This window comes from Anomaloglossus baeobatrachus, chromosome 2 (genome assembly GCF_048569485.1).
Source record: "Anomaloglossus baeobatrachus isolate aAnoBae1 chromosome 2, aAnoBae1.hap1, whole genome shotgun sequence".
NCBI lineage: Eukaryota > Metazoa > Chordata > Amphibia > Anura > Aromobatidae > Anomaloglossus > Anomaloglossus baeobatrachus.
The window spans coordinates 751465201-751492461 of NC_134354.1; the positions used below are offsets into that span (position 1 = coordinate 751465201).

The following is a 27261-nucleotide window of genomic DNA, read 5'->3' on the forward strand; positions in this document are numbered from 1 at the left end:
TCCTCCCTCTCGCTCCCTCTGCCTCTCGCTCCTTCCCTCTGCCTCTCACTCCCTCTGCCTCTAGCTCCTCCCTCTCGCTCCCTCTGCCTCTCGCCCCTTCCCTCTGCCTCTCAGTCCCTTTGCCTTTAGCTCCTCTCTCTACCTCTCGCTCCCTCTGCTTCTAGCTCCTCCCTCTAACTCTCGCTCCCTCTGCCTCTCGCTCCTTCCCTCTCGCTCCTTCCCTCTGCCTCTCACTCCCTCTGCCTCTAGCTCCTCTCTCTAGCTCCCTCCCTCTGCCCCTAGCTCCTCCCTCTACCTCTTGCTCCCTCTGCCTCTCACTCCCTCTGCCTCTAGCTCCTCCCTCTACCTCTTGCTCCCTCTGCCTCTAGCTCCTTCCTCTAGCTCCCTCTCTCTGCCTCTCGCTCCTTCCCTCTGCCTCTCACTCCCTCTGCCTCTAGCTCCTCCCTCTAGCTCCCTCCCTCTGCCTCTAGCTCCTCCCTCTACCTCTCGCTCCCTCTGCCTCTCGCTCCTTCCCTCTGCCTCTAGCTCCTCCCTCTACCTTTTGCTAACTCTGCCTCTCGCTCCTTCCCTCTGCCTCTACCTCCCTCCCTCTGCCACTCGCTCCTTCCCTCAGCCACTCGCTCCCTCCCTCAGCCACTCGCTCCCTCCCTCAGCCACTCGCTCCCTCCCTCAGCCACTCGCTCCTTCCCTCTGCCACTCGCTCCCTCTGATTCTAGCTCCCTCCCTCTGCCTCCCTCTGCCTTTAGCTCTTCCCTCTGCATCTAGCTCCCTCCCTCTGCCTCTCACTCCCACTGCCTCTCGCTACTTTTGCCTTTACCTCTTTCCTCTACATGTAGCTCACTCCCTCTGCCTCTAGTTCCCTCCATTTGCCTCTCACCCCTCCCTCTTCCTCTAGCCCCTCCCTCTTCTATCTACATAGAATCTCATTAGCACCAACTGCCATCTCCTATCTCCGTAATGGGAAAGTCTTCATTGAATACAGATTTTACATCAGAATTGAAAATTTTGATAGTGACTGATCATTTATGGAGAAAAAGAAGCAATTTTGTCTGATAAGAAATATTTCAAAGTCTCCCTAATTTATTATGTCTGGATATTTTTAGATCAGTTTGGAAAAGTGTCATAAAATGCAGTGTGGCTGTTTTTTTCTTTTTTTGCCTAAAATTATGGTAGACATTTATTAATTCTATTTTCATTCTTAATTATTTTTTTATGTATTACAATTTTCCTCTTTTTATTATATTTTAAATTCCACACTTTTCCCTGATTGGAAGATATATAGACTGTTTATGTCTCCCATCATCTCTATTTCGCACCGCATGACACCATTTTTCAAGGCACTAATTTCCCGACTCCATCAAGCGGAACCGTCTCCCTTCCCGCTCATTCCCTGCCCTGCTGCTCCTTTGGCCGCTGCTCATAATTTACACCAAAAACTTAACAAAAAAACCATTCACCAAATATTAACAGGAGTGAACTTAGGATAATGTAAGCGCCTTATGCAGACAGACTGGAAATTGAGGTTTAGGTTTAGATAAATGGGGAATTTCAACTTTGCCCTCTATAATCAGTGTGGCCGTACGGCTGCGTATTACATGCAGACGGTAGACGACGGGCCGCCGGTGAGGGCGAGTGCAGGGCCGGGAGAATAATGTTATCTCATCCTGACTCTACCTAGCAAATATGAATCCATGTAAATTCTGCAAATTGGATGTTTGTACCAGGCGAGGAGTCATCAAAAATATGTTATGTTCTCGATTACATAGGATTGTGTTGACTTTACATTACCATCCGGGCAAAGCTGCAAGAAGAAGAGAGGGAAACTAGAGAAATGCTCAAATATGAATATAATCTAGAGGTCTTAGCCTACATGAGAGGTAGTGGTAGTGTTAAGGGAACACTAAACAGAGAAATGCATATACAGTGCTGGCCAAAAGTATTGGCACCCCTGCAATTCTGTCAGAGAATACTCAGTTTCTTCTTGAAAATGATTGCAATCACAAATTCTTTGGTATTATTATCTTCATTTATTTTGCTTGCAATGAAAAAACACAAAAGAGAATGAAACAAAAATCAAATCATTGATCATTTCACACAAAACTCCAAAAATAGGCCAGACAAAAGTATTGGCACCCTTAGCCTAATACTTGGTTGCACAACCTTTAGCCAAAATAACTGCGAACAACCGCTTCCGGTAACCATCAATGAGTTCCTTACAATGCTCTCCTGGAATTTTAGACCATTCTTCTTTGGCAAACTGCTCCAGGTCCCTGAGATTTGAAGGGGGCCTTCTCCAAACTGCCATTTTGAGATCTCTCCACAGGTCTTCTATGGGATTCAGGTCTGGACTCATTGCTGGCCACTTTAGTAGTCTCCAGTGCTTTCTCTCAAACTATTTTCTAGTGCTTTTTGAAGTGTGTGTTTGGGTCATTGTCCTGCTTGAAGACCCATGACCTCTGAGGGAGACCCAGCTTTCTCACACTGGGCCCTACATTATGCTGCAAAATTTGTTGGTAGTCTTCAGACTTCATAATGCCATGCACACGGTCAAGCAGTCCACTGCCAGAGGCAGCAAAGCAACCCCAAAACATCAGGGAACCTCCGCCATGTTTGACTGTAGGGACCGTGTTCTTTTCTTTGAATGCCTCTCTTTTTTTCCCTGTAAACTCTATGTTGATGGCTTTTCCCAAAAAGCTCTACTTTTGTCTCATCTGACAAGAGAACATTCTTCCAAAACATTTTAGGCTTTCTCAGGTAAGTTTTGGCAAACTCCAGCCTGGCTTTTTTATGTCTCGAGGTAAGAAGTGGGGTCTTCCTGGGTATCCTACCATACAGTCCCTTTTCATTCAGATGCTGACGGATAGTACGGGTTGACACTGTTGTACCCTCGGACTGCAGGGCAGCTTGAACTTGTTTGGATGTTAGTCGAGGTTCTTTATCCACCATCCGCACAATCTTGCGTTGAAATCTCTCATCAATTTTTCTTTTCCTTCCACATCTAGGGAGGTTAGCCACAGTGCCATGGGCTTTACACTTCTTGATGACACTGCGCACCATAGACACAGGAACTTTCAGGTCTTTGGAGATGGACTTGTAGCCTTGAGATTGCTCATATTTCCTCACAATTTGGATTCTCAAGTTCTCAGACAGTTCTTTGGTCTTCTTTCTTTTCTCCATGCTCAATGTGGTGTACACACAAGGACACAGGACAGAGGCTGAGTCAACTTTAATCCATGTCAACTGGCTGCAAGTGTGATTTAGTTATTGCCAACACCTGTTGCAGGATTTTTGTAGAGTAACTGGAAAGTACGGGGTTACATTTTCCCGCCCAAAAATAGTCTATGACGTTCCCTGAGTCACATGGAGTGTCTGTGCAAAATTTCGTGATTGTACATGTGACGGTGCGGATTCCTTTAGCAGACACAGACACATACACTGAGCTTTATATATTAGATATATACATACATATATATACATATACATACGGCACGGTTGTTCGGTGGTTAGCACTGCAGTCTTGCAGCGCTGGGGTCCTCGGTTCAAATCCCACCAAGGACAACCAAAAGTTTGGACACACCTTTTCATCTCTAGAACAACTGTTAAGAGGAGACTTTGTGCAGCAGGCCTTCATAGTAAAATAACTGCTAGGAAACCACTGCTAAGGACAGGCAACAAGCAGAAGAGACTTGTTTGGGCTAAAAAACACAAGGAATGGACATTAGACCAGTAGAAATCTGTGCTTTGGTCTGATGAGTCCAAATTTGAGATCTTAGGATCCAACCACCGTGTCTTTGTAGAAAAGGTGAATGGATGGACTCTACATGGCTGGTTCCCACCGTGAAGCATGGAGGAGCAGGTGTGATGGTGTGGGGGTGCTTTGCTGGTGACACTGTTGGGGATTTATTCAAAATTGAAGGCATACTGAACCAGCATGGCTACCACAGCATCTTGCAGCGGGGTGCTATTCCATCCGGTTTGCGTTTAGTTGGACCATCATTTATTTTTCAACAGGACAATGACCCCAAACACACCTCCAGGCTGTGTAAGGGCTATTTGACTAAGAAGGAGAGTGATGGGGTGCTATGCCAGATGACCTGGCCTCCACAGTCACCAGACCTGAACCCAAACGAGATGCTTTGGGCTGAGCTGAACCGCAGAGTGAAGGCAAAAGGGCCAACAAGTGCTAAGCATCCCTGGGAACTCCTTCAAGACTGTTGAAAAACCATTTCCGATGACTACCTCTTGAAGATCATCAAGAGAATGCCAAGAGTGTGCAAAGTAGTAATCAAAGCAAAAGGTGGCTACTTTGAAGAACCTAGAATATAAGACAGTTTTCAGTTGTTTCACACTTGTTTGTTAAGTATTTCATTCCACATGTGTTACTTCATAGTTTTGATGCCTTCAATGTGAATCTACAATTTTCAGAGTCATGAAAATAAAGAAAACTCATTGAATGAGAAGGTGTATCCAAACTTTTGGTCTACACTGTATATACACACACACATATAATATATATATATATATATATATATATATATATATATATATATATATATATATATATAAAAATATATATCCCAGCCCAAACTCTCTTAAAGCGGAGATGTGACTTACCATAAATATGTAATTTCTTACATGGTGTAAATGCCACTGTTCTCCTGAGATATGGCCTCTTCTGTCACGGTAGGTACTGGGAAGTACCAAGCGCACGGTGAAAGGGAAGGGAAACCCTGTGTCTAGGGAAAGGGAAGTTGGTGAACCCTGGCCAAACCTCTAACTGGTCCCTGGAGTCCCTCACCACCCTAGATAGGTTCCACACCTGTGTGCAGAGCCGGATACCTGACCCTAGGTATCCTTAGTGCTGGACCCTAAATAGGGAATAGATGGGACGAGCTCTTCGTCAACCCCACTAAACGCTAAAGGAAGACACAAGGGGGACACATGGGGAAAAAGCATGAACTACTTATCCACAGATGATGCAGGCAGGAGCTCAGCAAGCTTCAGCAATGATACCACAGATGAGTGCAAGCTACCGTCTTGCAACCAGAGCTAAAAGGAACTAAAAAATATCATCAGCACCAATCCAGGAAAGAAGGGAGTATTTAAGCACCAAAAGAATACTGATGATCAGCAGCTGGGTGGAAGGCAACCTCCTGCTAGTTCCAAATGGGGGAGAGATGAGAATCGAGCAGGAAAGCTACCTCTACCAATACTAATGAATACTGAACAACAGAAAGTCAAGGAGCATTTTGCACAGTCAAGCACTGTGACCTTCTATTGCCAGAAACCACATGACTGTCTGTCACCCGCAATACACCTGTGGCATCTTCTTACCTGTATATGAATCTATTTTTTTTTAGCCAATTGGGTGTGGTCCTTAACGCTTCTCTGCAGGTGCCTTTTTGAGGATCACACCCGGTTGGGTAACAAATAGATTTCTATATAGGGAAGAAATGGCCATATTTCAGGAATGAAAAGGCGCAGGAACAAAAGAAAAACAACGCCGGATTCAGGAGAACAGTGGCATATACATCAGTTTCAAAACAATTACACTATGACAAATGACAGGTAAATTTCCATCCTATAAAGTTCTAGCATAGGATATGCTTTCAGATCAATGTGAGCCAACATTAAGGACCTCCACCAATTTTAAAAATTATCTGCAGAGATGCCCCGCAGCTATGTAAGGGACTATAGCTGGACCCATTCATTAAGCCAGGGTACTGCTTTACAGGGAAAAGTTGTGAACAGGATATAAAAATTTATCACCAGTGTACCTTTATTCTCAGGATTAGTAGGAGATCCAGATGTAGGACTACCACTAATCATAAAATGGTATTATACACTAGCGATAACAATGCCACTTCAATTTGTGCCACAAAATTCTCAAGATCATTGGATGTTCCAATGGCTAGACCACTACTGATAATAAAATTATGACACATCCTAGCAATGGCATACCCCTATATGCTCCTCTAATCTAGGTTTATTGTGCCTAATTATAGAATTGAAAACAATCCATTAATCAAGAGCTCAGACATGCATTTCTTCACCTCTGGCTGGGGGTGGTATCTTAGGCTAACATCCAGAACATGGAACCTACCACCTGCTGGAAGTTACTCAAAATGTTACCATCATGAAGCACCATCCCGTAGGTAGCACCATCTTCACCCAACGTCTTCTAGGTGGTACCCTCTTGGACAAACTTTGTACTTTGTACATCAGCATGTTCTGCTGATAGAATGGGAGAATGAAATAACCCAAACAAAAAGAATCAATGATTGGTATGGTGCAGTCTCTCTCATAGGCAGGGCCAAACGGAGTAGGATTTCCCCTTTTCATAGAGACCATAAAGTCATTAAAAGAAGCAAAACGGAACCAGCACTAGAGTAACGCTGCTTTCACACTACGTTTTTTTAACATGCGTCATGAACGTTTTTTTAACACAAAAACGGATCCAGTGCAAATGCATTTTCATTTCAATGCATTTGCAATGCACTCACGTCAACATGCGTTCACCTGCGTTTGCGTGCGTTATAGTGAGGATCCAGCGAGTTGCAGTTTTTTAACTTTTTTCAAAAACGCTACTTGTAGCGTTTTTGAGCTGCGTCCAAATACTGTTTTTCACTGGATCCTGACTATACTGCACGCAAACGCATGTGAATGCTGGCATGCTGATAGACAGGATCCTGCTTGCTCTACTGAGCATGCCCAGAAACATGAGCATGCGTGATCAGTCTCTTTCTCCCCCTCCCTCTCTCCCCCGCCTGAGAGCGGCGGATGCTCGTAACCAAGGTAAATATCGGGTATCCAAGCAAAAGCACTTCGCTTAGTTACCCAATGTTTACCTTGGTTACCAGCGTCTGCAGCTGTCAGATGCCGGCTCCCAGCCTATCACGTTCAGTTCCCCTCACTCCCGATCACATGACTTCAATGCCCGCCCATAAACTTCAAGTGGCAGGATCCTGCAAAATAACACATGCGCTTGCATGCGTTTTTCTTTGTAAAAACAGGATCCACTTTTACAGCAAAAAAACGTTCATGACGCATGTTAAAAAAACGTTGTGTGAAAGCAGCCTCAAGTAAATTGATTCACTGTCCCAACAGTCAGGTCAGTATTCCATGGTCACTGGTCCAACGGTCAGGTTAGTATTCTATGGTCGCTTGTATTCCATGGTCGTTGGTCCAATGGTCAGGTCAGTATTCCATGGTCGCTGGTCCAATGTTCAGGTCAGTATTCCATGGTCATTGGTCCAACGGTTAGTATTCTATGGTCGCTGGTATTCCATGGTTGCTGGTCCAACAGTTGCCGGTCCAACGGTCAGGTCAGTATTCTATGGTCACTGGTCCAACAGTTAGGTCAGTATTCCATGGTCGCTGGTCCAACGGTCGCCGGTCCAATGGTCAGGTCAGTATTCTGTAGTCACTGGTCCAACAGGTCAGTATTCCATGGTCGCTGGTCCAATGGTCAAAGTCAGTATTGAGAGCCCTGTGAACCTACTCCTATATGATTTCCCAGCTTCTCTTTTGATTAGCCAGTCTGAGGCAACATCATCTTTGCAATGTGACACCCACATGATGTTGCTCTGGGTCAGCTAATCAAAAGAGGATACAGTGTTGCAGACAGATTAGAGGCAGCTTTGTAGGCTCATGTCCAGTGGCCAAAGAATACTGATCTAGCTGCAAAAATGTGCCCTCCTCCCATCAGCCCCAGGATGGTTTTCATTAGTGTGAGATCCTACCTGCCCATATATTTGTAGACTTTTAATCCAGAAGATGCATGAAATTAGGATAGGGTCCCATCAAAGAAAGGTCACCTTGCCGTGGTGGATGAGCTCACATGATTTGGCCAAATTATGTGCTAAGAACTTTCATTTTTCTTAACCAGAGACCTGTGAATTTATACGCTCATCTCTACTTGGCACCAAAAAAATCCATTTTTATTTTATTTTTGCTAAAGAAATACCACTGCCTACTTTTCTAAATCTTACTCCCTACAAAAATGAACAATAATTTTACACATTAAACCAAATTTCACCAATCTTATTAATGAAAATGAACAAAAATACAGCACGAAAGATGAACTGAAAATCTGTCCAAATTCCTCTGCCTAAGAATCCGGAATTGACAAGTGGTAAATTCTCTTCCCCTTGATGCTATTTTCTTCTTAACACTAATCCAAAGTGCCCGAGGTGATACTAAGTGTTCTATCAAAGACATGTCAGCTGTGCTTTGAAACTTGATTTGTAATATTTTGCGAATCTGTCACCGGAGCCATTCTGTGCTGCATTGTTAAAATAACCAATGGACAACATGGTTCCCAGAGAGCAAACTAAAAATTCAACTGAGATTATTTTTGAAAAATGGCTAAATCTTTTAATGTCATCCCAAAGTATATAAATGATAGGAAGGAATGACTTCCGATGGTTCACGGTAGATAGTACTAATGTCTACTATTGTCAATGGTAATTGGGCAAAAGTCCTCCGGGTCACACAAGGTGGTTTCTCATCATCAATCATCAGAAAGACAACTCTATGGTGGAAAAAAAAATATATCTAAACACAATACCTGCAGTCATGGCAGGTATTCAAATTTACTGGTGTATCATGAAATCAACTTCGTTGTCAGTCTCTTCTAGCAGGTGCTACCATCTAAAACTAACCTTCAGTAGATGAAACCATCCTGGATCAATGCACTATCCTGGACTAACTTCCAGTAGACCAAACAACTTCGTAATAATTTCAAGGAAGTGGTGGCATCTTAACCTTCCGCCTTGACCGGTGCCATATTGGACTAAAGGCCACTTTACACACAGAGATAAATCTTTGGCAGATCTGTGGTTGCAGTGAAATCATGGACATATTGTTCCATTTGTACACAGCCACAAACCTGGCACTGATTGTCCACAATTTCACTGTAACCACAGATCTGCCGCAGATTTATCTCTGTGTGGGACAGGGCCTTAACTCCCAGCAGGAGGTATTATTTTGAAATAATTTCTAGTAGGTACTACCATTCTGAACTAACTTTCTGTAGATGATACAATTTTGAATCTTCCTACAGGTGAAACCATACAATGGAATAACTTCCAGAAGGTGGTACCATCTTGGACTAACTTCTAGTAGGTGTTACCATCTTGGAATAACTGCTAGTCTACGTCCTTGACTAACTTACAATAAGTGATGCCCCCTTGAATAACTTCTAGTAGCTGTTACCATCTCAGACTAATTTCTTGTAAGTGGTATCATCCTGGATTACCGTCCAGTTTTTTGTATTATCTTTGACTAAGTTCCAGCACATGGCATCATCTTGGAATAGCTTCTGGTAGGTGGTACCATCTCACACTAATTTCTTGTAAGTGGTATCATCTTGGACTACCTTCCAGTTTTTTGCAGAATCTTTGACTAAGTTCCAGCATGTGGCATCATCTTGGAAAAGCTTCTGATAGGTGGTACCATCTCAAACTAATTTCTTGTAAGTGGTATCATCTTGGACTAACTTGCAGCTTTTGGTATCATGTTTGATTAAGTTCCAGCATGTGGCATAAACTTGAACCAACTTTAAGTAGATGATATCCTCATGAATTTCTAGTAGGTGGCACTATCTTGGACTATTTTTTAGCAGTTGGTATCAACTTGGATTAAGTTCTAGTAGGTGGTATTATCCCAGAATAAGTATGAGAGGTAAGTGGATGATAGTAGGTGGTACCATTTTAGAATAACTTGCAGTAGGTATTACCATCTTGAATTAATTTACAGCAGTTGGTGTTCTCTTTAGCAGACTTCCAGTAGGTGGTATCATGTTGGAGTAACTTCCAGCTGCTGGTATCCTCTTGGACTAATCTATAGTAAGTGGAATCGTTTTGAATGGGCATTCCATTAGGTAGTAGCATCTTGGACTCATTTCCAGCAATTAATATAATCTTGGACTAACTTCTAGTAGGTGGTATCATCTTGGATTAAAGCACCACTCATGGGAGGGTTCAACATGTTGCTTTAAATTTAAGTCCCCTGTTCCCTGTCATGTTTCCCTCTCACCTTTCGAGAGTTTCACCTTTTTACTGCTCTGGTCCCACGACACCATCTTGTGCCCATAAGTTCTGACTAGTTGGAAGTTATGTCACACGGTATCAATGCAAGTCTATAAGAGCCAGAATGAGGTTGACTTCCAGAAGATGGTACTATCATGGCCTAATTTCCCACAATTAGTACAATCTTGGACTAACTTCCAGAAGGCGTTATTATCTTTCTGGATTATTTCCAGCCTGATACGTTATTAATATATCGTCTAGTAAGAGGCGCCATCTTAGAATAACTTACAGTAGGTGGTATTTCCTTGGACTAACTTCCAGACTGTGGCATCAATTTGGACTTTCTTATGGTAGGTGGTACCATCTTCTATTAATTTATAGTAGGTGGTACAAAGTTGTCTAAATGGGTGGTATCCTTTTGCCGGTCATTACTCTCAGGATAGTAGTACTTACTACACATTTTTATATTGTTGCACAGTTGAAAAGACATCAATCCTACTTCAAGTCAAGGATCAATGATCTGATCTAGTCAATGCCAAACAGGCAGACATTTTTATGGAACACCAAGCCGTGGCGTGCTACTATTTCTGTCCTTCTTTTGTCAATGTTCGAGGACCAAAGGTGACATTGTACTCCATTTATTGATGTGTTTTATGACAATGTTAGTAGTTGCTGAAATGCTTCTTCATAATTACGATTCCGTACTTTTTTGATCTTTATGAACACGAACAAAAAAAAGCCATAAAATAGTTGTGTTCAGCCAGTGTGAATATAGCTGAGCCGTCCATGTCTTTCATTTGCTGACTCTACGTTCTGCATGCAATGCCCTTTAATCCCCTCCAAATACCAACAAAGAAACCCCTGCCGCTCTGATTACTGTGGATTAAAAGGCAGTGTACAGAGGCGCAGCGAAAAAAAAATCAATATTTCATGCATGGCGATGTTGTGCGGAACTTGCCAAGTGTGGGATCCAGCACAATGGTTCATTGACAGATGTAAGAAATATAGACCTGAGAAGTGAGGTATGCCTCGTTTGTCCTTCACCACGTAGAACAATTTCACTTCTCCGGCACAAGTTCATTCTGATTACCTTTTCAGTTCTATGAAAAGCTGACTCCCATCCTCCGCCTGCTCCACGGAGATAAAACTGAGGCAAAAGTCTGAAATGTGGTCTCTGCTTCCTAAAGTTCACAGTTTTTAGAATTTTATAGCCACATTTATTATTTTATTAAAGGGACACAAGACTTTTAATATTTTAATAGGCGTTAAAGGAGGATGGTGGTTCGAAAATCAAGCTAAATTTTGGAAATTCAATTAATTGTTGTTACCCTTTTGCATCAGCCCTTTATATATATATTTTAGCGGTGTATGACATCAGCCACCACAGATTAGTAGCCATGATCAGATGACAGAACTCCAACAAAACTCAAGGTGCGTTCCAGTATAATGAGGACCGATGGCTTTTTCTAAAGGGTTTATACAAATTTACATTTTGAATGTAGGCATGGATGGCATGTGAACTGTGAAAAAAGTGACTGATGGAGTGGACATCATCAATTCCAGTACTGGTGGGGATCAGAACTAGAGCAATGTAATTGTACATCCTAGAGAGGGTGCAACAGCATAGAGAAGCTCTGTAAAGGGCAGGAGACAGCTGTTTAATAAATCTGGTAGTTGACTCCTAACAGCAGTGATCAGATCTAGCTCTGGTTGCTGCAGTCTAACCATTTACAAGTGTCTCCATAATTAGAATATCATCAAAAATTGTATTTATTGCAGTAATTTAATACAAAAAGGGAAAAAGGGAAACGCATATATCATATAAAGTCATTACACACAGAGTGATCTATTCCTATATATTATATAGAGTCATTACACACAGAGGGAGTTATTCCTATATATTATATAGAGTCATTACACAGAGAGGGAGTTATTCCTATATATTATATAGAGTCATTACACAGAGAGGGAGTTATTCCTATATATTATATAGAGTCATTACACAGAGAGGGATTTATTCCTATATATTATATAGAGTCATTACACACAGAAGGATCTATTCCTATATATTATATAGAGTCATCACACACAGCGGAATCTATTCCTAAATATTATATAAAAAGTCATTACACACAGAGGGAGCTATTCCTATATATTATAGAGTCATTACACACAGAAGGATCTATTCCTATATATTGAATCATCACACACAGCGGGATCTATTCCTAAATATTATATAAAGTCATTACACACAGAGGGAGCTATTCCTATATATTATAGTCATTACACACAAAGGGATCTATTCCTATATATTATATAAAGTCATTACACAGAAAAATGAACACTTTTGATTTTTTTGAATATATATATATTTTTTTTAATTTAATTATTCATAGCAGTTATGCACATATCATTTTCATGTTTTTCACTTTTTTCAGATAGTCCATTGTATTTTTCAGTCTAGTATTCCCATAGCAGTTTTGCTTTTCATTATTCCCCTATACATTGTGACTGGTGTGCAACTCTTTATCCTAGTGTTTAGTTGTATATTTTTGAGTCTTGCACCATGTTCACACCATTGGTGTTCCAGACGTACACATTTTTTAATTAGTATGCATTTTCTGTCTGAGAACCCTGCCCCACCCATAGCCATGTGTCTTATTTCACATATATAGCTTGGTCCTTTGCTTCCCATACAGAGCAAGTTTTTTTAACTGCAGGTGAGGTTAAACATAAGTTAGGGACCCCAAAAATAGAGATTACCTTGGCGTTTGGTTTTGGGGCTCCTTTGCATTGATCAATACAATGGCTAAACATCTCTCATTCCTATTATTCATAGCAGGTATGCACATATCATTTTCATGTTTTTCACTTTTTTCAGATAGTCCATTGTATTTTTCAGTCTAGTATTACCATAGCAGATTTGCTTTTCCTTATTCCCCTATACATTGTGACTGCTGTGCAACTCTTTATCCTATTGTTTAGTTGTCTCTTTGTCTGTCTCTTTGTGTCTGTCTCTTACCCTGTCTCTGTCTGTTTCTTACCCTATCTGTGTCTGTCTCTTTCCCTGGCTGCATTGTGACACGCCAACATTCCATATAAGGGCGTCGCTGCGCATTCTTCTGAAGTTCTGGCTGCACTGTGGCTACCAGCTCCATTCACTTTAATGGAGGCAGGTTTTTTGGCGAATAACTGTAAAGCGCGGGGTTAAAATTTCCCCTCAAAACATAGCCTAGACGTGTGAGTGTGCAAACTTTTTTGTCTGTAGCTGCGACGGTGCAGATGCCAATCCCAGACATACACACATACATACACACATTCAGCTTTATATATTAGATATATATATTTTTTATTTAATTTTTTTCATTTTTATTTAAACAAAGTTCTGAAATCTTGAAATATTTTAGGAGCCTTATCACCGCAATTGTACCTGGAGACTTATGTTAAAAGGTGATGAGTGAATAGTAAAATATCCGTGTTTGGGTTATTTTTACCAAATACCAAATACTATTCCATCATTCATTGGGAATAACGAACCTAATGCAAGTCAATGGGGAACCCGAGCATTTTTCGTTAACATTTCCCAGACATATGCTCAAGTTCCCCATTGACTTGCATTAGGTTCGTAATTTGTGACGAATACCGGAATAGTACTAGGTATTCGGTATAAATAATCTAAACCTCAATAGTTTACTATTCGCTCATCACTAATGGTCATTCTTACAATAAAGTAAACACCATAAAATCAAAACCCAAAAAGCAATATCGGAATATATTTTTTTTTTGGGGTGGGGGGTTCCGTAATTTCAATACAATGGGAATTTTTTTTTCCAGTCTTTAAGCATATTATATGGTAAAATGAATAGTTACATAGTTACTTAGGTTGAAAAAAGACCTTGGTCCGTCTAATTCAACCTTCCTCCACCAATTCTACATTTTGTCCCTGACCGGAGGGAAGAGTCATATCACCCCCATTCCTTCTATGAGTGATGATACGAAATAAGCCATTAGGTAGTCGAGAGGCGATATTGGTTTTGGCAAAAAAGGAGGGATGTAATAATCCCCTCCATCTCTGTTTGTGCTAACTAAAACATAACACAGATGAACATATACAAAAAAAAATCTCTTGTTACCAAAGTTCACATCATTGGAAGAGATCCGTCTTTATGAGATATATGAGTCATCCTATCCAATGAGTCATTAAATTAAATGCCAGCTTTCAAGACCGTTACAAATTAGAAATTGTGGAAAGTGTTTAAAGTCTTCTTTACGAGCCTTCTCGGCGGTCAATTCCGTAATAAAATGCATAAATAATGCAAAACAACATTGTGCAATAAAAAGTAACCACTTAACAAGAAAATAAAAAATAATGGCAGAAGAAACAAGAAAAGAAATCTGAGGACAATTATACTAACCGGTTCCACGAACTCAAATTTCTTCTTCTCTTGCACTTCTTGCACTTTGAAGATGTACTCCAGAGACGCATCGTAGAAATTCTGGTGTTCTCGATCAATTAAGGAGTCTGCCTACGATAAAACAAAGGCAAGAGATTTACAGGGATTGTCCAATACTTCACCTCACTCTCTGATGAACGTGATCAACAAGACCTGGTGGTCAGGTCAAGAGTTGAGGGCTATTATTTCAAAGAGATAGGGAAACAGTGTGGGGAGCAAACTGCTGGGCTGGTGAAAGTGGGAAACAACTGAACCATCTAATCCAGGGGTCTCAAACTCATTTTCACCGAGGGCCATATTAGCATTATGGTTGCCTTCAAAAGTCCACTTCTTATTGTAAGGGCTCATGCAGAACACCATGCAACACGGTGCAAACATGGACTGCAATGGACAAACTAGCCAGGGACTACACAAGAGCGGTCCCTGGGTAGCAGGGCTAAGAAAACTGTCCCTGGGTTTTAGGGCTGTATGAGAGCGATCCCTTGGTAGTAGGGCTATGAAACAGCTGTCCCTGGGTAGTAGGGCTATACGAGTGCTATCCCTGGGTAGTAGGGCTATATGAGAGCTGTCCCTGGGTAGTATTGTTATACGAGACCTGTCCCTGGATAGTAGCACTATATGAGAGCTATCCCTGGGTAGAAGGGGTATACGAGAGTTGTCCCTGGGTAGTAGGGTTATATTACGGCTGTCCCTGGGCTGTAGGGCTATACGAGACCTGTCCCTGGGTTGACGGTCTGTATGAGAGCTTGCCCTGGGTAGAAGGGCTGTATGAAAGCTGTCCCTGGGTTGTAGGGCTATACAAGAGCTGTCCCTGGGTAGCAGGGCTATATGATAGCTGGTCCTGGGTAGTAGGGCTGTACAAGTGCTGCCCCTGTGTTGTGGGGCTATATGAGAGCTGTCCCTAGGTTATAGAGCTATATGTCAGCTATCCCTGTATAGTAGGGCCGTACAAGAGCTGTCCCTAGATAGGGCTGTAAGAGGGCTGTCGTTGGGTAGTAGTGCTACATGACAGTTGTCCCTGGGTAGTAGGGCTATATGACAGCTGTCCCTGGGTAGTAGGGCTTCACACTAGCTGTCCCTGAGTAGTCGGGTTCTACGGGACCTGTCCCTGTGTAGAAGGGCTGTACTAGCACTGACCCTGGGTAGTGGGGCTACATGACAGCTGTCCTTGTTTAGTAGGGCTATACGAGAGCTGTCCATGTGTAGTAAGGCTATACGACAGCACTCCCTGGGTGCTAGGGTAGTAACACTATCCAAAAGCTGTCCCTGGGTTGTAGGGCTAAGGGTGCTTTCTACATCCTTCAAATTCTAAACCGCGCATCCTCCCAGCATTGTTAACCCTCTAAAATCCCACCACAGACATCCCACCAGAATCGCACCCCGCAAAAATATCACTACAAGCTCCCCACCGCATTGCACACACCTCATATCCCACCACAGGCATCCGCACAGCATTATAGATGCCCAAAAATCCCACCACAGGTATCCCTCAGCATTTACACCCCCAAGCTTAAATCCTACATAGGCATCCCTCCACCATCACATCCCTTATTTACCACCACAAGCATCTCCCAGCATTTTAGACCCCCAAATCCCACCACAGGCATCCCCCAACTTCACACACTCCCTAAAATGCCACCACAGGCATCTCCCCCAGCATCACACACAATCCAAGCTCCCACTGCAGGCATACCCCAGCACTGTACATTCTGCAAATACCACTGCAGGTATGCCTACAGGATTATACACACAAAAAATTCCATAGTCATCATCCAGCATTGCACCCTGCAAAAATTTGAACACAAATGTTTTCCCAGAATTGCACAGCCCCTAAAAACCCATCAAAAGCATCTTCCCCAAATTGCACACACCCAAACCACAGGCATCACAGACCCCCAAAATTCCACCGTAGGCCTATTCAAAGTATTATAGAGCCACAGGACCCGACCACAGGCATCCCTCATTATCTCATCACCCCCAAAATCCTACGACAGGCATCCCTACAACATCGCACCCCCCAGAAAAAAATTCCACCTCAGGAGTTCTCCCAGCATTGTATACCTCTCAAATCTCATGACAACCATCCCTACATCATTGTATCCCCCTCAAATCCCAACACAGATATACCCACAGCAGTATAGCCCCCCAAATCCCACCGTACTTTAGCCTTTTTCACACACAGCTTCTCATTGAGGCAGTGGATGATAGCTGTAGATGGGAAGCATGTGTCCCAAGTCTCAGCCACTCTATGGAATGGCGGGCCGTATTTTGGACAGGAAGTGACGTCAACAATTCATGACAGAAATGATGTCACACCTACCGGGAGCCAACACATTCTAGCATCTACCATTTGTACTGCACATGGCAGCCTCTCTAGCATATAGACATTTAAACTGGTGTAAAGTTAAGAAAAATCACGGATGGTGCTTTTTTTTTCCAGACGCTATGGACGGTACAGAAAAGCACCCAGGTTTTACTGGAAACCCAGCTCGCGGGCCACATAAACTGATGAGGTGGGTCAGATTTGGCCAGCGGCTTTGAGTTTGACACCTCTAATCAATCTTATTCACTCAGATTCAGCTTCTTCAGGACAAGACACAAGGAGTTGTGACAATAAAAACTCAACTGAATAAGTGGAAATGTCATGAACAAATGCTCCTGAAGATACATTTTTTCAAATGGAACATTCCTGGACAGAAGTTTAAAGTCATTATATACATTGGAGTAATGTTGGGCTAAGAGTGATTTTGTTGGGATCGTCCAACCATCTAATTCGTATTGGGGTCTGTTGATGCTCCTCCGATAGATGAGGTCAATGGAAAGAACAAACAGTGAAAGAAGGTGAAGAAAAAAAGTTCTTACAGACAAGATAGTCAATTATTCAACCATTACTAGTATATATCAAGCAGGGAATCCAATATTAATATCCAAGACAATTCCACAAGGTTTCTTGAGCAAGATCTAAGAGGAACTCCTCCTGTCTAACTGGAGACCTGCAATTGTTATCTGGAAAATGTTCATCTTCATCTGGGAACGTAAGGCTTTTATACACAATGACAACACTAAGATCACAATCGCAGAAGTGGGAATATATAAACCACCAATTATGAACCACAAACACCGTATGCAACTCCATATAAACCAATTAAATTTTATTAGGTAAAAAGATTAAAATAGCACATAAATACAAGATGTCTCCAAAAACAGAACCCCTCAAAGGGTAGGTATTATATTATATTGTGAACACCAAGTCAACCAACTCCCCATTTAATGTAAATAACAATAATAATCTTGGAAGATAATGGGACCTATGCAGTTATAAATAATGAAGTCATTTAGAAATACTAATAGAATCTCATCACAAGTGTGCTAGAAAATATCAATGCAAATATCAATGAATTTCAAATAAAAAAACATAAAAAATCCCATAATAGCCTACACTAAACATACAAGAGAGTCAGTAGATTGTAACAATGGTGTCCCCCAAACCCAACGCACGTTTCGTACTTGTAGTGCTTCTTCCTGGAAGCACTACAAGTGCGAAACGTGCGTTGGTGTGAGTGATGCCATTGTTACAATCTACTTACTCCCTTGTAGGTATACTGTAGGCTATTATGGGATTTTTTATTTATTTTTTTTTTCTTAGTTGAAATTCATTGATATTTCCATTGATATTTTTTTAGCACGCTTGTGCTGAGATTCTATTAGTATTTCTAAATTACTTTGATTATTTATAACTGCATAGGTCACATTATGTTCCAAGATTATTATTGTTATTTAAATTAAATTTGCAGTTGATTGACTTGGTGTTCCCAATATAATATAATACCTACCCTTTGAGGGGTTCTGTTTTTCGAGACATCCTGTGCTATTTTAATCTTTTTACCTAATAAAATTTAATTGGTTTATATGCAGTTGCATATGGTGTTTGTCGTACATATACACAATGGACCAATGTCGGCCAAACTTGCCGATATCGACAGGTTCGATCAACATGTGTATGGGGTCCATGGACAACTGACCATTGAGGGGAGATATTGATTTCTCATATCTGATTTTGGACTGACAATGTTTTTTCCCCCCGTAGATAAGCAGACTCCATAGAGAACACAAGCGCACTCATTCAAAGCAGAGTATGGGGAGGTTGGCAGAAGCATTGTTGGCCCAACAGCTAATGTGCACGGCCATTCATTAGGGTTAGGAGAGGTCAGCACATTTCCTGATTCCAGATCAACCCAAAAAATGTCCCAGAAAACACACAACAGTAAATATAGAAATTACATCTTTATCGATAGCACCCGAAATCAATTTAAAAACAATTACACATAAGACAGGTTAAAACTATAAAAACATATGGCAAGGGAACAGGTCACACTCATGACCACAATAAATAAATATATTATATATATATATATATATATATATATATATATATATATATATATCTGTGACCGGGGTTATCTATGACGGCCGGTATGTCTCGCCCCGGTTGTGCTCCCTCCATGTATAGAAAGCAACTCCACTCCAGGGTTAATGCTGTTCCCTGCAGGCTAAAGGAGGGTTAAAATGAAACAGGAACATGGGCGTGGGGCCCTAGTGTGAGGGAGTGAACACAACTCCCTGAGTTTCTGCCGGAGAAACACATGTGTGCTGTTTTTGGACTTTTGGTTTGTGCAATAAACCATGTGCTGTGACCATTGGTGCCTGGATCCCGTGTCTTCTGCCGCGCAGCCGACCACGCTACCTCACAGATGGTGGAGAATGCGGACAATGCCAGCCCGGTGAGGTGTAGCATCCATCCCTGGTGACCCGGTAGCACATGTCCTGGATTCGAGCGGCTATACTACAGCCCAAACCTAGCGACGCCATGGAGGACATACTAAAGCAGCTGGCTCAGGCTAATGCACAGCAACAACAGGCTAATGCACAGCAACAACAGGCTAATGCACAGCAACAACAGACCAATGCACACCTGCTCCGGTCGTTGGATCGTCAGCAGCAATCCTTGCAATTGCAGGAAAAAAGGCACCAAGAACAGATGGTTCTCCTGGCCAAGTCGATCCGTGCCGGACCGGCAGCAACAACCCCGGGACCGGCTGACGACGGCAGCGTCCGGAAAGTGGTGAGACAAGCGTTGCAAAAGATGACCCCGGGGGATGATGTGGAGGCGTTCCTGGCGGTGTTTGAGCGGGTGGCCGAGCGGGAAAAGCTGCCGACACCCCAGTGGGCTGAGGTATTGTCGCCCTATCTGACGGGGAGCCCCAAAAAGCGTACCTGGACCTCTGTACCGAGGACGCCATAGAATATGCGACCCTGAAAGCCGAAATACTTGCTCGGTTGGGGGTGAATACCTATGTACGGGCTCAGCGGGTAAATCAGTGGTTCTATGAGGAAGTCAAACCCGTACGCTCCCAGGCCTATGACTTGTTGCATCTGGTAAAGAAGTGGTTGCAGCCTGACACTTTGAGCCCTGCGCAAATGGTGGAAAGGGGAGTGGTTAATCGCTTTGTGCGCACTTTACCCGTCACCATTCAACGGTGGGTAGGACAGGGCGACCCAAGTACCCTGGACCAATTAGTGTGCCTGGTGGAGCGGCATGTGGCTACGCAGGACTTGATACGGGACACTGAGACTTTGCGTGCCGCCCGTCGGTCCGGCCCCTCCAAGCCTTGGGCCAAGGACCCACCGCTGACACCGGTGCGGGAGGCCGCTACCGTCCCGTCTGAGGCCGCGCCCGCCGTCCCTGAGGTCCGGAAGGCTATGTACCCTAAACGACAACTCGTCAAGGGGGTTTCCTTCCCTATTAGATGTTGGCGGTGCCAGCGGGTGGGACATGTGGAAGCCCAGTGTCCATTCACCACGGAGCCCATGGATGGTGGGGTTACCCGGAGGGGTTCAATGTATGCTCAGGCGGTGTGTACCGCGGACCTTGTCTCCCCGGAGACTGAGCCCCACTTGTGCCAAATACAGGTTAATGGATGTCCGGTTACAGGCTTGTTGGATTCCGGAAGCTTAGTGACCCTTGTGCGATCAACCCTAAGGGCTGAAGTAAAGGTCACAGGACGTACCGTGGGGGTGGTTTGCATATGGGGACCGCCGAGACTATCCCACGGGGATTGTCACCATCACAGCACCCTGCGGTCAGGTGCAACATGAGGTGGGACTTATTAACACTCTTCCCTATGACATGATCCTAGGAAGGGATCTGCCGTATTTTGGCCTCCTAAGTCCCCTCAGGTATTGGACAGTCCGGGACCTGAGCCCGACAATCCCGAATCCGGGACGCCTGCCGTAGGGGTCCCCATGATAGGGACAGAATGTGAACCCGATAGGTCACCCCTAGAGGTATTGGCAGGAGAGGCTGAGATGGTCGAGCCCATCTCGGAGTTGGAGGTGTCCCCGGATACGTTTGGGACAGCCCAACTCCAGGACCCTACATTAATACATGCCCGGAGTCGGGTGACAGTGGTTGACGGGGTGGCACAGCTGCCCAGTGCCCAGGTAAGGTACCCCCATTTCGCTCTTAAGCAGGATTTACTCTACCGGGTAGATGAAATACGGGGCGTGGGGGTAGAGCAGTTGGTGGTGCCCCAGCCATATCGCCGGCGGGTCCTCGACTTGGCTCATAAACACCTGATGAGTGGCCACCTAGGGGGCAAGAAAACGCAGGAGCGAATATTGCAAAGGTTCTATTGGCCCGGGGTCTTTGGGGAGGTAAAACGGTTCTGCGAAACCTGCCCGGAGTGTCAGCTTACGGCACCCCTGGCCCACTTTCGCAGTCCGTTGGTACCGTTACCCATTATAGAAGTCCCTTTTGAACGGATAGGGATGGATCTGGTGGGGCCCCTCGTAAAGTCCGCTCGAGGGCACCAACACATCCTAGTGATCGTTGACTATGCCACCCGGTATCCAGAGGCGATACCTCTCAGACATACTGCGGCGAAGCTTATAGCTCGGGAGTTGTTTGCTGTGTTCTGCCGGGTGGGGTTGCCCAAGGAGATCCTTACGGATCAGGGGACCCCATTCATGTCTAAAGTGACCAAAGAGCTATGCCGGCTACTCCAGATCAAGCAGTTGCGTACGTCTGTGTATCATCCTCAAACGGACGGTTTAGTGGAGCGATTCAATAAAACCCTGAAAACCATGCTCAAAAGGGTGATTTCCAAAGACGGGAAAGACTGGGATATGATGCTTCCCTATTTGATGTTTGCCATCCGAGAGGTGCCACAGGAATCCACGGGGTTTTCGCCTTTTGAGTTGTTATACGGGCGACATCCCCGGGGATTGTTGGACCTGGCAAAGGAAACATGGGAGCAGGAGCCCACCCCCCATAAAAGTGTGATTGAACACATTTTAGGAATGCAGAACCGCATAAGCGCGGTCATGCCAATTGTGAAGGAGCATTTGCAGGAGGCTCAGGCCGAGCAAAGCGGCCGCTACAATAGACAAGCCACCGTGCGGACCTTTAAACCCGGGGATCGGGTGTTGGTATTGATCCCCACGGCGGAGAGTAAATTCCTGGCTCAGTGGCAAGGCCCCTACGAGATAAAGGAAAGAATCGGGGTGGTCAACTATAAGGTATTGCAGCCCGGTAGGCGGAAACCTGAACAAATATACCATGTCAACCTGTTAAAACCTTGGCAGGAACGGGAAAGCCTGATGGTTGATTTATCCCCATCTCCCTCCTCTTCGGGTCGTTCAAACCCAGCTCCAGCGACCTCCGGAGAGGACGAACCGGAAGTAAGGATTGGAGAAGCCCTCACCAAGCAACAGAGGCGAGAGGCCAGACGGCTGGTTCAGCAGAACCCCGATGTCTTCTCCGAGCTGCCTGGTAGGACCAGTCTGATACGACATGACATTGTCACCGAGCCTCACCTGAAGGTACGCCTGAAGCCATACCGGGTACCGGAGGCTCGAAGACAAGCCATATCAGAGGAAGTGAAGACAATGCTACGCCTGGGGGTCATCGAAAAATCCCGGAGTGAATGGGCTAGTCCCATTGTCCTAATACCAAAACCCGATGGCTCCTTAAGGTTCTGCAATGACTTTCGGAGATTGAACGAAATATCCAAGTTCGATCTCTACCCCATGCCCCGGGTGGATGAGCTGATTGATAGGCTGGGACAGGCGCGATATTTCACCACGCTCGACCTGACCAAGGGGTACTGGCAGGTGCCACTGACGGAGTCCGCCAAGGAGAAAACCGCTTTTGTTACGCCGGAGGGTCTCTTCCACTATGTTGTCTTGCCTTTTGGGTTACATGGCGCTCCGGCCACGTTCCAGAGGTTGATGGACTTGGTGCTGGAACCCCACCAGGCGTATGCATCAGCGTACCTTGATGACATCATTATTTACAGCTCTGAGTGGCAGACCCACTTGGAACAGGTACAAGCGGTGGTGAACGCGCTCCGAACAGCCGGATTGACAGCCAATCCCAAGAAATGTGCGTTGGGGCTCACGGAAGCCCGCTACTTGGGCTACGTAATAGGCCAAGGAGTGATTAAGCCCCAAATTAACAAAGTTGAGGCGATCCAGAAGTGGCCTAGACCCCTGACCACGAAGCAGGTTAGGGCCTTCCTGGGTATCGTGGGGTACTACAGGAGGTTTGTAAAAAATTTTGCGGGACTATCAGCCCCCTTGACGGACCTTCTCAAAGGCAAGAGGTCCGTCATGGTGCGCTGGACTCCGCAGGCCGAGGACTCCTTCCGGGCCCTGAAGGGGGTCCTGTGCGGACAGCCCGTTCTGGTCAACCCTGATTTCCGGAAGGAGTTCATAGTACAGACTGACGCCTCTGAGGTCGGCCTGGGGGCAGTGCTGTCTCAGGTGGTTCAGGGGGAGGAACACCCCGTCACCTTCTTAAGTAGGAAGCTCACCCCTCCCGAGCGGAATTATAGCGTAGTGGAGAAGGAGTGCCTGGCGATCAAGTGGGCCTTGGAGTCCCTACGCTATTACCTGCTGGGATGGCAGTTCCACTTGGTGACTGATCACTCTCCGCTGGTCTGGATGAGGTCCGCCAAGGAACGGAATGCCCGGGTTACCCGGTGGTTCCTTTCTCTGCAGAACTTCTGGTTTACGGTTGAACACCGGGCCGGTGGGTTGCAGGGCAACGCCGATGCCTTGTCCCGCGGCCCGTGTTTGATGGCGGGAGTTCAGAGCCAGAATGTGATGCTGTTCCCCCGTCACGCGCTCCAACGCGCGTTTCACTAATGCTTCCTCAGGGAGTCATTCCTCATTTCCCAATTCCACTCTTTCCCTGCATTTCTTTTTTTATTCAACCCTTTGAACCTCCGTTCATACCCTAGGAGGTGATACTACCCCAGGTCTAATTGTTCGTATCCAGAAAGGACCATAAGTTTATAACGAAGCACAAAGAAAACTACAGTGACCTTTTTCACACAGAACTTTTCCAAGAAAAATAGGGCAAAGCAGTGTCAAAGGACTTGTGTTTTCTACCAACTTGACTATCGATTTGTGTCTTCTATCAACCTTACAACTACGGGCTAACACTTACTGGCAGACTCTTTGTTTCAGAGGAAGCATTGGGGATAGATCATTGCTTACAACACCCATCCGTAAACAGGCGGAGAATGCTGGTTTTTGTTATTCCATACACCCCAGGACACAATATATGGCGCAGTGACCTCCTATGTAAAGTATTCGGATCTGTCCCTTGTTATTGCGTCTCTTCTGGCCACCTAGAAGAGCTAATCTCATGTGTTTGCCTCCGTCTGATCATTAGGGCCAGTTTACCATGGAAAGTATGTCGTCTGTTTGTATAACAGCTTTTTTTGGATTAACTTCCCAGGCACCAATGTTAGAAGATGAAGGAAAACCACGCACTTGTAAGCAGCGTTTACCGTGACTTGTATAAACAGTGAACCGTATGTGCAACATTTACAATGTTCAGATATCTAAACAGTCCTCTAAAAGCAATCCGCGGGAGCAGTAATGCTATATCCTTGATTACATGGACCACATGGGGGATCAGTAGTTTGCACCGGTGTCTTATAGCCTGAAGTCTCTGAGCTGTAATTAGCCGATGGCATCATCTCCATGGAGACTTAAAGCGTATCTGCCAATTCAGGTGACTTTGCAGAAAAAGCTGTCTGTGTGGGAACATGAGGAATAACACTGTTTACGGACATTATTTGTCTTGTATCCTGCACTTTTCACCTATTTATGCCTCTGCCAAGTTGGATTCCAACCCTGTCATTTTCTTTGTAATATACTTGTATTGGATGTATAGCTTCTATGAGCACATCTCAGCAGGGATCACATTGTACTGGATTGTTTGCAGATTCTTCTTCCTCTTCGGTTATGTCTGATACTTACTTTTCCGGCACCAAAATCAGACCAAATGAAAGGAAGTTGTCACTGGGCTCTTGATGGTGGATATAGGTGATTTGGAGTGAATCACAATTAGTCTGCCTCACAGCCTCACACAAGCTGAAATGACACTTTCATTCAGCAGTAACAGCAGGGGCTGAAACCTTTGCTAGTGAAGTGCTGTGATCTGCATTTTAAAAGCAACTGGTATAGGTAATCCAATAACAGACATGGACAACTGAAAAGCGCAAAATTTTGCATGAGTTAATCTTCAGAGTAGGTGGAGACAGGCTCCTATACACTGCACACATACTAGGGGAGATCCATCCTCCCTGACTCTGTAGAATTCCCTCTATGACAGCAGCCTGGAGCACAATATGGTCATGCCTTGGATTTGGTCCGGCAGACTCCTGTGCTGTGATTCATTTCCCTCTCCACTGAGCCACAGTCAGGGTCTGTTGCTGTCCTGGTTCTGAACACTTTGTCTCTGTGTGTACACCTTGTGTGTTTGTTGGCTCTGTGCCAACATGTGTTTTCAATGCTGTAATTCAGTCTGCCCTATCACCCGGAGGGTTTAACTTTTAAAGCTTCCCCGGGCTTCCATTTCCCACTGGTGATATTTCTGAAGTTAAACCCATGCTTGGTACTACAGACTGTCTGCCTTGTGTTTTCCCTGGCAGGTTATTTACCTTATTTTTACTCTACATCTCCCCAAAATTCATAAGGCGGTATATGGAACCATTGATGGCCGATTGGGAAGCAAAGGTCCAAGTGGTCATTTGAGTCATCCAATGAGGGTCATTTCAGTCTGCGCAGGGGCCTTTAGGGGCTGCACAGCTGGGACTTCTAGTCTGTACAAGGACTAGGCAGGTCAGGTATAGTCATTTTAAGTTAGACTTTATTTTACGTTTCTTTCATGTGTATACGTCAGTGTGCATAACAAATATGCAGTATAAGGCTGCTTTCACACATCCGGTTTTAGCCGCCAGGCACAATCCGGCGAAATGCGGATAAAACTGATCCATTTTATTCCCCATTGACTTGTATTAGCGCCGGATTGTGCCGGATGGTCATGCATTGCATGCGCCATCCGCCGGATCCGGCAAAATTTCTTCGTCCGGCTTCCAGAAAGGACGCCGCATGGAACGTTTTTTTGATAACAGCAAAAAACCGGACCACGCCGTCGCCGTCCGGCATGTTGTATAATAGAAGCCTATGGGCACCGATCCGGCGTCATCCGTCATATGACGGAATCCAACGACGGATTGCATTTTTTTAAACTGACCATGCTCAGTATCACAACAGATCTGACGAAAAACAGAAGAAACGGATGGAAAAAACTGATGAGACGGATCCGTTTTTTTGACGGATCCATCGCATCAGTTTTTCTACCGGATTGTGCCTAATGGCAAAAAACTGATGTGTGAAAGTAATGAGCAGTGCAACAGTGAATCCAGCTCTCAGGAGAGATAAAACAGTTACTAGAAATAAGCAGCAGTTTCTGTGTGCCCTTCACATCACTAGGCCTATCATCATCCCTAATCTTGCTTTCATACCTTGCTATATCATTTTCCAGCATATATCCCAATAACAATGTTTGTGTCATTTATCAAAACTTAGTTTAGGATGTGAGAAGAATGGCTGGTAATGGGTAAAAGAACTATTTTTCCATGATAAGATATTACAAAATGTGTTATAGTCAACTGAACTAGTGATTTACTGTATGCAAAGTTGCTTAGAGGAAATCTGTCACCAGGTGTTTGCTACCCCATCTAGAACAGCGTGATATAGGGGCAGAGACCCTGATTCCAGTGATACATCACTTACTGCCGTTTTAATAAAGTTACAGTTTTCTCTGCTGCAGTTCTACCAGTATCCTCAATGCGGAGCTCTGTATAACCCCCGCCCACATCTCTGATTGACAGCTTTCAGTGTACACTGTGCATAGGCAGAAAACTGCCAATCAGTGGATGGAACTCATGAATAAGGAGACCTACATGGCAGCAAGTTTATTAGTGCTATAGTGATAACCTCACACAGATAAAACTATGATTGTTTCAAAAGCAGCAGCCCAGTAAGTGACACATCGCAAGAGTCAAATCTCTGCCCCTTCATCATGGTGCTCTTAGATTAGATGGCAAAAACCTGGTAACAGATTCCCTTTAAAATAACAGTGATCGTTTAAAGAGAATCAGTCAGCAAGTTTAAACACCCTTAAATGCATTGATACCTTTCTATTTAATGTCTGTTACAATATTCTAGAGAAATCCATGATTTCCTGAATACGCAACTGAGAATTTAGGTGCTTTGTCCTGCCCAGAGCACTTTAGAAAAGTCTGCCTCACCGTGTCATTTACGTCCTTAGAGCCTGTCTCCCTGAGTTTATTAATAGTGGACGTTAAGGACCTCTGAGGGCATTTGCTTCAGTGTGTTATTGCGCATGCGCTGCC

At 44.3% G+C, this 27261-nt stretch overlaps 1 protein-coding gene across 1 annotated transcript in view; it reads right to left on the minus strand.

Annotated features, from left to right (window-relative positions):
* ARHGAP42 (Rho GTPase activating protein 42) overlaps nucleotides 1–27261 on the minus strand; it is a 501254-nt gene that overhangs the window by 115685 nt on the left and 358308 nt on the right. The window contains exon 6 of the mRNA XM_075337479.1: nucleotides 14447–14557. Within this exon, the coding sequence (XP_075193594.1) occupies nucleotides 14447–14557 (111 nt within the window). The remainder of the gene's footprint in view (nucleotides 1–14446; nucleotides 14558–27261) is intronic.